Source organism: Microtus ochrogaster, unplaced genomic scaffold (assembly GCF_000317375.1).
Source record: "Microtus ochrogaster isolate Prairie Vole_2 unplaced genomic scaffold, MicOch1.0 UNK18, whole genome shotgun sequence".
Classification (NCBI taxonomy): Eukaryota; Metazoa; Chordata; class Mammalia; order Rodentia; family Cricetidae; genus Microtus; species Microtus ochrogaster.
In genome coordinates, this window is record NW_004949116.1 from 484,411 (window position 1) to 497,200 (window position 12,790).

A 12,790-nucleotide genomic window follows, 5' to 3' on the forward strand; every position below is an offset into this window, starting at 1 on the left:
GGTCTGTTTTGAGATTTATGGTCCCTGCTCTCCTTAGTTACCTCCTCCTGTCAGTTCTTTCGGCCGTCCTGGGCAGGGGAAGCTGACAGAGCAAACCTGCCCATGACAGAGGAGACTGGCTCTACTTCCTGCTTTGTGCCACCTTACCCTCTCACCGCCCCCTCCTGAAAACTGCCAATGATCTCTGCTGTCGTTGGCGTTCTGTGTAGTAAGCACGCCCTGCACTGGCCAGTGTGCAACGGCATAGCCTCTGCTTCTTCCAGAGAGACTCCAACACCACGGTGGCTAGTGTTGAGGGAGGCTTCAGGGCTGTGTGGAGGCTCTCCCAGAGTGACAGAACAGCTGTGTGATAAAGTGGCTGGCCCATGCCTTTCGAGGAGAAGGGAGGGGCGGGGCCAAGAGCCACCGCAACCTCCAGCAGCGCTCTAAACTTACCCTGTCCTGAGCAAAGCTGGAAGCAGAGTCCAGATCCCCTTCTCTTCTCTTCCTGCCATGTCCCTTTATTCTTGAAAGGACCCTAGGGAAATGCCTCCCTTCTAGTTTATAATAGATGAGAATTGGCTGAGTTTCAGTGTTGGATCTGTTTCCTATCCCTGAAACCACCTTGCTAGTGGCCCATATTTTCTGAAACATCTTGAACAGGTGATGGGCTGCTGCTCTGCCGGGGCACTTAACCCACCAATTAATGTCAGTTAATAATCAAATAACGCTACTGAGAGGAAACCAGGTTTTATTTTTTCATCCACATCCCCCCTTTCAAGTCTGTTAAGAGTCTTACATGACAGAATCTGAACAGTGCCATAAGTAGGTACAGGACTTGGTTCCCGGACACAGGATGGGCTAGCTCCAGACTTGCTAGACAAGCTGCTTGGGCTGGCTCCATGCTTAGCACAGTTGAAGCTGTATGGAAAGCCAAAAGCCTGGATGCTGGTCACTTGCCCTCTCAGAACCTGGACTCCATCCAGCTCTGCTGAAGAGGCAAGAGCTTAACCTCTGTGTTGACTTCTGTGTAGATCAAGTATAAGGGATCCAAGTCTCTTGACTTTGCGGTCCACCTGGCTGGGAATGAGCTGGACCTGGACTGCGTATTCAAGGTTAAGTTCCCACGCCTTACTGGAGTTAAATTTCCAAGGACCAGAGAAAGAGACAACCTTACTCTAGATCTATGTTCTCACTAGAGAATTGCTTGGGGGGGATGAACTGCTAAGGACAGACTGACTTGGTCTCATAGAAGTATTCAACACGTACATGAACGTGAAACTGACACCTTTGCCACTCTGAGGCTCACCCGTGGCCAGAGCATCCTGTAAGGCAGGACTCCTCCCTTGTTGGCAGCTGCCTGATCCAGCTTGTTCATTTTTCTGTTTTCCGCTCTCCCTAACGTCATTTCACGTCTCTCCCCCAAAAGCTCGTTACCCCAGCAGCAGCCACAGTGCGTTTCTCTTAACAGTCTCCTTGCCCCAACATCTGCAGATGTCTAGAGCCCTGCTCCTGGGATTTGTCCGCCCATCATCTCTGCCCAGAACCTTCCAGAACCATCCTGGACTCACTCTTGTCCTATCAGTTCGGCAGTGGCTTCTTTCAACCCATCTTGCTCTGTAGTAGAAGAGGCTGATGGGAGCCTAACCCTTCCAAATGTAATAATGGACAGGAGAGAGCACAGCTAAGATCGCAAGAGCTGAGAGGCGCTGGGTCTCTGCCCCAGGTCCTGCGTATGAGATAGCCATGAAGGCAGAGATGAAGCTGTGCCCTCTGTAAAGGAAGCACTTCTTTATCTAGCTTGCATGGTGGAGTGAGCCTCCTGTCCTGCCCTAGTCACTGACAGGACAGTGTCCTCCTCTATGTAGGTGACCTGGACATTCTCCAAGTTAAACTGGGATCTCCCTTCAATGCAAACTGAATTGAGTCTCTCCCCAAAGTGTGCCACCTCTCCCTAAGAGAAGACACCAGGAACAGAAAGATTTGGGGAAGTGGGGACAAAGTAGCCAGTGGCAACAGGAGGGTGGGGTGGGGGCTGGATGCACTGTGGAGGGATGCTTAAGAGTGGAAGAGGGGGCTGCTGAAGAACCCCTCACTTTGGCCATTACAGTTCCATCTCATGTCTTTGCATGTCCTTATACTGAACAGCACAATAGCGCCTTCACAAAGCAGTAGGGTGGGACAGACTAGGTGAGGCTCAAGGAAACAACTGTCCCGGTGCCCCTAGGAGTACAGATGGACAAAGATAAAATAGTTCCATATATACAAACTTTACACAAAATAAATAAGGAACTGTGGCCCCAGGCTGATACCACCCAGGACTTCTCCCCTCTGTTAGAAGCTGCTCCCACAGGCCTTAGCCATGGAACCCTCTAGGTCCTGGGCATTTCGGAGTCCACTTCTGCTCCAGAAGCTCTCGGGGATCAGAATTTGAACCCTGCACCCCTGAAATCCCTAGGTCTGAGGGCTCCAGCACAGTCCCAGGCCAAACACTCATGTCTACAATCCAGGGAGCACAGCTGACCTCTCCCGGAGCAGGTCCACGAGGCCCCTTTAGTGGGCAGCACCCAATGAGTCTTGGGCAGGGACAGGTGCAGATCCTTTGCCTTCTGGTCCCCAGGAGCCCCGTCAGGGCCGGGCTCCCTGCTCCATCTGTTGGTGCTGGCTGCGCACAGCAAACCTGTTGACATGCACAGGTATGGGCACCACAATCTTGGGGTTTCTCACGGGCTCCCCAGAACGACTGCTCACATTGCCAGCCTTGATGCGCTTCCACTTGGCCCGGCGGTTCTGAAACCAGATCTTAACCTGCACCTCACTGAGCTTGAGGGCGTGGGCGATCTGAGAGCGCTCTGTCAGGCTCAGGTATTTCTTGCAGTGAAACTCCTTCTCCAGCTCCAAAAGCTGCTCGCTGGTGAAGGCTGTGCGCCTCCTTCGGCTTTTCCCCCCAGGGGTGGTGACCCCTGTGGCCACTGGTGCCCCCTCCTCAGCACCAGTCCCCAGGTTTCCCTTTAGCTTCGGTTTAGGTCCCAGAAGAGTCCCTGGGCCCCCTGCAGAACTGTCCAGGAAGCTGTCCTCGCTGTCACCGCCTGAGCCCTCTTCCTCCTGCTCGCTGCCTGCTGGGTCTCCTGCTGGGGCCTCCAACTTCTCCTCATCTGAGCTGTACACCTTCCCCTCTGCTGTGGGGGGTGGAATGGAGAAACCAATGGATGGGGAAGGAGCGGCACGTGGAAGCATGGCCAGGAATGAGTCATTGACAATAGGAAACAGCACATTCGGAGAGGAAGAGATGGGTCGGGAGACAAGATGGGCATCCAAGGGGACACGGGGAAAGGGTTAGGGAAACAAAGAATGGGAAGAAAGTTTTTAACCAGCAGACTTCACTGTGGGAAAGCAGAGAGGCAACACGTATGACAGTGACCCCCCAACTTTCCCACCACCCCATTTCATGCTCCCTACCACCTCCCGGCTTCCTCCAAACCTGGTACCCACCCTCCAAACCCCGACCAGCAGTCCCGGGAGGAAACAATGTGGGAGCTGGCGGGAGGGAGCTAGAGCTCCCAGGAATCCCAAGAGCAAGTGGTATCCTGACTCTTAGTCCCCCAGACACACATACTAGATCTAGGTCACAGAATCTTATGTCAAGACGGAAACTGCAGAGTCATTTGGTCTCATTTCAAGTCTGAAGCCAAGAAATTGACAAGGCTGGAGAATGGGATCTCCTCTTCTACCTGGTTCCAGCTCTTAACCAGACTGCCCTGATGGGAAAGCGCCCAGCATGGACACCTCCTTATCTGTGACCAAACTTTCTAGGGCTCATCCTTAATGTCAGCAAGCCGTTATCTCTCTCCTGCCAGCGCTGCCTGCACGGCACCAACGGAGGAGCCCGGCGTCAGCAGGGAAGATGGAGGGGATGTGGGACATCTTACCTCCTAGTGGGTGACTGTGTATCACAGGACAGAAGTATTTTCATCTATCTTAATTCTAAAATCTAAATCACTGGTTTTAATTGTATCTCTGTCATGACTGCTAATGCATTTCAAATGCTTTTTAGGGTTGGGGAGACGGCTTAGCTGTACAGGCACGAGGGACCGGCTAGAGATCTACAACACCAACATAAAGAAGCACATGTGGTCAGCCATGGTGGCTCGCACCTGTACCCCCAGCCACAGGGCAGAGATGGACCCCGGGGGGCTACCAGCTAACCAGTGTAGCTAAAATAGTAAGCTTTAGTTTCAGTGAGAGACCCTGTCTCAAAAAAACTAAGGTAGAGACCAGCATAGTGGGTGCTGCCAAGCCTGGTGACCTGTGTTGGGCCCCTAAGGCTCACATGCCAAGAGGATAGAACCAACTTTCAAAAGCTGTCCTCTCGGGCTGGAGAGATGGCTCAGAGGTTAAGAGCATTGCCTGCTCTTCCAAAGGTTCTGAGTTCAATTCCTAGCAACCACATGGTGGCTCACAACAACATGAGATCTGTGCCCTCTTGTGGCCTGACAGAATATTGTAGACATAATAAATAAATATTAAAAAAAAAAAGCTGTCCTCTCTCTCGCTCTCTCTCTCACATACACACATAATTTCCTCTACTTTTTTCTTTTGTGTGTGTGTATGTGAGTTTTGCAAAGTTCTTTATTTTCTGCCCAAAGAAAACAATAGGAATTTAAAAGACGGCCCAGTAACCAGTAAGGAAAGAACCCAAGGAAGCTCAGTGAAGGTAGACTGGATGAGAGCAGCAATGCAACCCCCACGCCCACGTCACCCACACCGCATCCACAGCCCTTAGGCATGTTCAGCAGTGAGACTACAGCTCACAGCAAACGGGATCCCGGGTGCAGGGAATGAAGAGTAAGAGAAAGGCTGTACAAAGGCATAGCACCGGAAGGGAAGGCGAGCAGTTGGCCCTCCCTTGTTGTAGACCCTCCCACTTGGCCTGGAGTCAACAACCTGTTCCCTCCCAGTGAGTCCATACCTGTTCCTTCAGGCCTGCTCTTTCTCCTCAGGGTCCTCTGAGGCCTTGTCCCCAACCCTACTATTGCAGCCAACACCTTCATGCAGCAGACCAGCCAAGATCCAAACTGCCCCTTACCTTCCCATAAGCAGCTTTGCCATTCAGGTGCCTCGGAAAAGTGCCAATATTACCTCAGCTCTAGTCACAAATATTTTCTTTTCTTTTCTGCAAGATTAAGGCCTGAGGGCTGGAGAAACGGCTCAGTGGTTAAGAGCATTGGTTGCTCTTGCAGAGGACCCGTGTTCTATTCCTAGGACTCAGCAACATGTCTCAGAATCGCCTATAACTATAGTTCCAAGGGATCTGACGCCCTCTTCTGATCTCCATGGGCACCACATGCACGTGGTGCACAGACATACATGCAGGCCAAGACTCGTTCACACACAATAACAGGATAAAAGCAAATAAGTCTTTTGCTAAAGATTTGGGACATGGTACCCTCCTTCTTCTTGCTAAGGGATCTTGTTCATACCATTTTTTTTTCCATTTGCACAGACTCACACTTCTCAAGTCCCAAATGGAAGTCTCAACCTTCCTCCAAGCTTTTCACCCTTACTACGCTATCGCAGCTGACCTAGGAAACCCCTCCTCCCCATCTCCGGACTCCACCAGGACAATACTCTTATTCTCCTTTCATGGTCCTACCCAACCCCTCCCCCACAAGTCTGCCTCTCAGATCTGACCAGAGCTGGGCCCTTTCTAACCACCAAACCTGCTTCTTCTAGTGGTTTTCCTGTCTTCTGTACCCACCTGTCCCTAGCCCTGTCTCTGTTGGGGACACCACATTTCTCCCCAGATCAGGCATTGGCTCCCTCCCTGGCTCCTTCGGGCTGGCCCTTCTTCCTTGTCATCCTCTTAGAATTTGGATGCTTCTTGGACTCATGTACTGCCATAATATGTGAGTGATGTCAACTTTATTTAAAAAAAGCAAACTATGTCTCTTCCTATTAGAATACAAACTTCACAAAAATGCGGGTTTCAATCGTATTTTATTCACGGTTATAGCTTTGGTAGCTTAAAAATTACCTATAGAGTAGGCATTTAATAAATATTTAACAAAATAAAAGTAGCTATTTCCAGGACAGGCATGCATGCTCTCTCCCTCTCTCCAGCTGTCCCCCTTCTCAGGACCTCCTGAGGTAGCCCCCTTCAGCCCCACCCATTCCCAGCATCAGGATGACTCCCTCCCTACGCACGCACCCCAGTGTGCAATGTGCCGCCGATCTTCCCATCATACCCAGAGGAGTCCTAGAGGATCTTAAGACACTAAAAGAAGTGAAGAAAATCCCAGCACTATTACTAAGTCCTATGGTTTCAATTTTAAAAACATACTCTGTAATAATAATATGTTAAGAAAAACATAACCCAAATGGCGCAAAGTTTTAAACAGTGTTAAAAGGGCAGAAACTGGATTTCGGGGCTTGAAGGATAGAGGGAACCATTTAGTACAGCGCCAAGCCCCCCGGGGGGGGGGAGGCGTCCAATACATCTAAATTGATGATGATTGAGAGGAGGCTCCCCGCTCCTCCATCCGGCAGAGCCCTCCTGAGATCATCTCATCCATCCCTCTGTCTTCAGACAGATCCAGAAACTCCAGCCCACACACGCAGGCCACCCTCCCTGCCACTTTTAAAGCCGCAAGAGGAGCGAGGGTTCATGGCCTCTCACTGTTTCTTGATCCCTGTGGGGCACTGAGTGGCAGGGGCAAGAGTTACTGCCTGGGCCTTTATGACTGTGACAGTGAAGACTCTGATAAGCCACCTCTAGACTCAGGTGGGGGTGGGGCAGTGGAGGGAACACACAACCAAAAGCTGGCCTCAGAGGACAGCCATTGGAACAATGAAGACATCCCAAAGAGGGGCGACTGAAGGAACGGGGGAAGCAGGCAGAGAGGAACGTAAGCTAGAGGGGAGCAGGGCCCAGCAGTGGCAGGAAGCTGAATGATGAACCAGACAACGTGGAAGGCTGAGTTTCTTACAGAGACAGGGAAAATGGAGGAGCCAGGGACGGACAAATTGAACAGCACCATTTCCTCGCTCCAACCCCAACCCCCAGTACAGACACATTTGCTGCTGTCACTTGCTCTTTGCTCCACCAGCAGAGGGCACACTGAGAACCTAGATGGAATCAGTGGCCAGGAATGAATGGCCCCGCAGGCAGCAAGCTCACACAGCTTACCAATTCCTCATAACTTAGTTAAGAAAGAAATGCAGGGGGCTGGAGCAATGGCTCGTTACAACTATCCACCCATAACTCCAGTTCCAGGAGGTTGGATGCCTTCTTCTGACCTTCTGGGGTACCAAGGATGCACCTGGTACACGTACATACATGCAGACAAAGCACTCACACATGAAATAAATGAATGCATCGTTTTTCAAAAAGAAAGAGCAAGGAAGGAAAGAAAGAAATGCAGCTGGGTGTGGTGGTACACACACCGTTAATCCCAACACAAAGAGCAGAGACAGGCAGACCTTTAGGGATTCAGGGCTCTCTGATGGACACAGTGAGAGCCTCAGTCAGGACTGAAGTGGGACCCTGCTTTAAAGAAGAGGAGGAGGGAAAAAGAAATGCAAGCTGTTTTCCTTTATCTGGTTTATAATAAATGTCAATAGCGAAAGAGTCTAAATAAAAATCCCACATTTTTGTGGTTCACTGAAAACGAACAGAAGCACTAAGGAAGCCTGTTGCTTCTTGCTTGAGGTCAAGTCTCTCAAAATAGCTCAGTGCCTGGGAGCTTGCTATGGAGACCAGGGTCGCCTTAAATTTGCAGCGATCTTCCTGTTTCTGCCTACAGAGGGACTACATGGCTTGGGTTTGTCATGCCTAGCTGTCAAACTTTTCTCATCAATTTTCTATTTGTGAAGTTTGATTTAGAGGAACTGGACTAGACAGACGTCAGATCCACAGAAGAAAATTTCCAGTTGAAAATGGACTCAGCTAGCCAGGCGGTGGTGGCGCATGCCTGTAATCCCAGCACTCGGGAGGCAGAGGCAGGTGGATCTCTCCCTTTGTAGACCAGTTCGAGGCCAGCCTGGTCTACAAAGGGAGTTCCAGGACAGGCTCCAAAGCTACAGAGAAACCCTGTCTCGAAAAAACAAAAACAAAACAACAACAACAAAAAAAAAAAAAGAAAGAAAATGGACTCAGCTGATAAAACAAGATGCCACTGAACATCTTAAATTTTGTTGTTGTTGTTGTTGTTGTTGTTGTTGTTGAGGCCAGGTCTCTCTAAGTAGCCCTGGCTGTCCTGGTACTTACTACATAGACCAGGCTGGACTCAAACTCACGGAAATCCACCTGTGTATGCCTCCCCCGTGCTGGGATTAAAGGTGTGAGCTATCATGACCAGCTTCCACTGAACAATTTATAATGGAAAACAATTTATAATGGGAAACAAGGATTCTGGGGAAGGGGAATCTTCAGCAAAATGAAAACTGTTTTGAGGTAGAAATTGCCGAGGAGGCAGAAAGGTCCTGGCCTCATGTGTGGGAATGTCAGGACTGCTGCCAGAGTGTGCGCGAGGCTCCCTGTGACCCCAGAGCCTGTGGGGAAGCCTTGGCTTTGGGCGGGGGCGGGTGACAGTGCAGAAGGCTGGGTAGTAGGAAACAGGCAGAAGTCACTGTGACTGCTCTTGTGACTTATAGGACCTGGGGACTGTTCCTCGTGGACTTGGAGAACCCGAACACGCAAAGCTTGAACTACAGTTACTCAGAGAGTTGGTGTCAAGAGAGCTGCCACCCCTCGGAGTGCAGAGGTTACACTCAGGCTGCCTCAGAGGAAGGGTGGAGGCTCCAGAGACCGGAAGTCCTATCAAGGCCTCCCCCATCCACTAGACTACAGATAAGGGAGAAAGTGGGAGAAATAGCCTTCTCCAGAGAAGAGTACACCAATTGGTTACCCAGCAACGAGTGGTCAGCCCTGAAAACATATAAGAGTAATGTGATACAGACCGAACAGGTTGTATTTAGTAATATGCATGTAATAACAATTAATGAAAAAGAAGCCATGATTTCTTTTTCTTTTGAGAGAGAGCATTTGTCTGCTGCTTTGTAGCCTGTCCTGGAACTCACTTTGTAGACCAGGCTGACCTCGACTCACAGAGATCCATCTGTCTCTGCCTTCCAAGTGCTGGGATTAAAGGCATGCACCACCACTGCCCAGCAAGGCCATGAATTATAAAGAGAAAAAGGAGGGGCATATGAGCAGGTTTGGGGAGAGGAAAGAGAAGGGAGAAATATTGTAGCTATATTATAATCTCAAAAATAAAAGGAGTAAATGGGTCCAGCTGGGCTAGAGAGGAGCTCACCAGCCACAGAGAATCTATGGGAGGTATTTTCCCAGCAGAGAGACCATACAGTGCTCAGGCTGGGCATTGCCGTGTCTGTCAGAAATCCCAGCACCGGGGAGGTCAAGACTGGAGGATGGTGAGTTCGAGGCCAGCCTGGAACAGCACCAAACTTGCCTGCTACACTGGAGTCACCAAGGAAGATGAATGGCATTGAAGGGACGTCTTCAGACTTGGGCCCCAGGACACGCTCAGACTGAGCTGTTCCTCAATGTCCCAGCTCCTGAGGCTCAGGAGACAGCAGTCACTTGTGGGGCTGAAAGAAGCCCCAAGTTCTGACTTCTCTCGTCTTCTTGAAAAACAACAGCACCAACATTGCCCTACTTGGCTCCCAGGACAAAGACCCTCCCTTCTCGTACTCCCTAGACAGTCATTCTTTTCCAGCTGGTGGGATGAAAAGGCAGGAGAAATCCCAGGTCATTTCCCCAGAGAGATGTAGCTGCACTTCCCAGCCCTCAGCACCAAACGGCACCTTTGCGGGCCAGGACTGTCCCAGTCCCCTTCCAGCTCTTTCTTTGCTCAACCCTTTGACTTGACGTGATTGGCATGCCACTGTCTCCATCACTTGATGCACCTAAGGAGCATTCCTGTCTCTGCACTCTGGCCCCTTGGCATTCCCCGCTCCACAGAAACAGGAGGACCTTTGCTAGATCACTGCGATTCTGCCTCTCCCAGTTCTGGGACAAGCTCAGGGGAGTTCCAAGTCCCCACGTGTTCCAGTTAGTTTTTCTGTCTTGACACAGCTAAAGACTCTCAATGGAGGGATATCCTCCACCAGACTGTCCTGTGGATACGTCTTTGGGGACATTTTCTTGGTTAATGATTGAGTGAAAAGGTACAGACCAGTGAGGATAGCGCCATCCTTGGGCAGGCCATCTTGAGTTATATAGGAAAGCAGGCTGAGAAGTCAGCAGTAAGCCAGTGAGCGGTGTTCCTCTGTGGCCTCTGCCTTAGTTCCTGCCTTGCGTTCCTGCCCTTGATGGTAGGCTGTAATTGAAGCCATATAAACCCTTTCCTCCCCAAATTGCTTTATTGCAACAACAGAAAGCAAACTAGGACACCAGGCTGTTTCAGACCCAACGACCTTTCATGGACTCTAACATCATTGCTGCCCAGGATGCTTCTGTGTAACCTTGGACTTTCCTGCGCCTTTTCCACGTTTCTGTTTTCTCTACCTTAGGCCACTGGCTGAAGGCTGAAGATGTAGGGCTGCTCCACTCTATCAGCACAGACAGCAGAGTCGCTAACCCGATGTCAGGTGAAGGAAATGGAACTGGGAAAGGGTGAGATGATGTTCTAAGTCCCACACCTGGGGACACTGCACTGCATCCGGAATCTCAGTTTCTGAAACCTAGCTCTCATTCCAGCGTTTCCAGCAGGTTTTCTTCCCCTTGCCTTCCGCTCAAAGTAACAGCTCTTGTCCAGTGCCCTTCCCCCGCCCCCCGCAATAGAAAACCTTTTTAAATTGTGTGGCTTAGTTTTATTTGCATGAGTGTTTTGTCTGCAATCATGTCTTTGTACCAAACGTGTGCCGGGTGCCCAAGGAGTTACAGATGGTTGTGAGTCACCATGCGGGTGCTGAGAATTGGAGCCAGTCCTCTCTCTAGAAGAGCAGCCAGTGCTCTTGACCACTGAGCCATCCCAGCACTTGGGAGGCAGAGACAGGGGAATCTCTGTGAGTTCGAGGTCAGCCTGGTCTACAGAGTAAGTTCGAGGACAGTCAGGGCTCCACAGAGAAACCTTGTCTGGGGGGCAGGGATGCCGTCACAAGGTGCAACAATGACCAACAGACTGCAGACATGAGGTCCTCCACCCCACACCTACAACAGTCCATCGGAGACAATCCCGCCCCATTTTCTGATGCCCTTCCTCAGAGCACCACCTAGTCTGGAGTTCCTTTGGAAGTTAAACATCTCCACGGCCCTCCTGATTAAGTGTCAGTGTCAGCCAGTCAACAGTTTTGTTTCCAGCTCCAAATAGAAGCAGTAAGAGCATGGGAATTCAGATGAAGAGAAAAGACTGCAGAGGAAGGGGCAAGCAGATTCCAGGGGGGCACAGGAGAGCACTTCAGGTCAAAATGGAGACAGGGAAGCCTAAAGGAAAGAGGAAGAGCCAGACACACAGGTGGCCTTGGTGGTTCACAGCTGTAATCTCAGTACTTGAGAGACTAAGGCAGTAAGATCATGGTTCAGGGCCAACCTGGCCTATGTCATAAGTCCCAAAACAAGAATAGGCAAAGACAAATTGGAGCCTGTATTATATCACACTCAGCACAATGCTCCATTCTGCCTGTCCTCAAACTCATGTGTCCACCATCACCCCTGAAGTATCCGTCTTGGTCAGTAGCTACCTCTCCTATGCCACCTCTAAGGCGAGCTCTCACAGCAAAGTTCTGTGGAAAGTGACTAGCTATTTGAAGAGCTATGACAATGATGATTCTGTCTGATTTATGTATGCATGCATGTATGTATATATGTATGTATGTTTGTGTGTATAGATATTTTGCTTGCATGAATGCCTGTTTATTGCATGCATATTGGTGCTCAGGGAAGGCAGAAGATGGTTTGGGGTCCTCTGCTATTGGAGTTGTGGGAAGTTGTAAGCAATCAAGTGGGTGATGGGAATAGAATCCAATGCTCTTAACTGCTGAGCCACCCCTCCAACACTCCCCCCCACTTTGATATAGTTTGCTGAGCCACCCCTCCAACACCCCCCCACTGATATAGTTTATCATATAGCTCCAGGCTGGCTTCAAATCCTCAAATTTACTATTCATCAAGAACAGCCTTGAACTGCTAATCTTCCTGCCTCCACCTCCTCAGTGCTTAGACTCAAGGTATGACCACCACACCTGCGGTTCTGGGGATCTGGCTCAGGGCTTCATACACGCTGGACAAGCAATCTGCTGTCTGAGCTATATCCTTAGCCCTCCAGTAAGACTTTCCTTAAATCCAGGACTCAGTGTAAAGGTCTTCCTGTATAGCTGGTAACTCTGTGATAAATGCCACGGCCCTCATCTCTCTGGTAAAGACCACTGGGGTTTTTCAGGTTAGTCTCAGTTATATTCCTCAAAGAAGCAGCAACGCTGGGTCGATGCCCGTCTTTCCCAGGCACAACCTGTGCTGGCACCTCTGTGCCCCTCCCTTCTTACCACTGACTGTGTGAAGAGACTAGAATCCGGTGTTGTATAGCTAAAGGATGAACTGGACGGCAGCAACAGAAAGGCCAGCTCTGTAGGCCAGCTTCTCCTGCTCTGGTTGCCGCCCTCGATGCACACCAGGCACACACACCTCCACTGCTATGCCATTGCCTGATTCCACCTCCCCAGTCTCTGATGGTAATGTCTTCCCAGTCTCAGACCCACGCCTGACATCACCACACGACGCACACAGCCAGCCAGCCTCTGACTTCTTCGTGGACACACCCACACCTCACTGGGAAGCAGTGTTCACAGACCC

General features: G+C 50.4%; 1 protein-coding gene across 1 annotated transcript in view; it reads right to left on the reverse strand.

The window, feature by feature from the left end:
• Positions 1-713: 713 nt before the first annotated feature.
• Gbx1 (gastrulation brain homeobox 1) overlaps positions 714-12,790 on the reverse strand; it is a 22,409-nt gene continuing 10,332 nt past the window's right edge. The window contains exon 3 of the mRNA XM_026789368.1: positions 714-3,158. Coding sequence (XP_026645169.1) covers positions 2,608-3,158 — 551 coding nt within the window. The 3' untranslated portion in view covers positions 714-2,607. The remainder of the gene's footprint in view (positions 3,159-12,790) is intronic.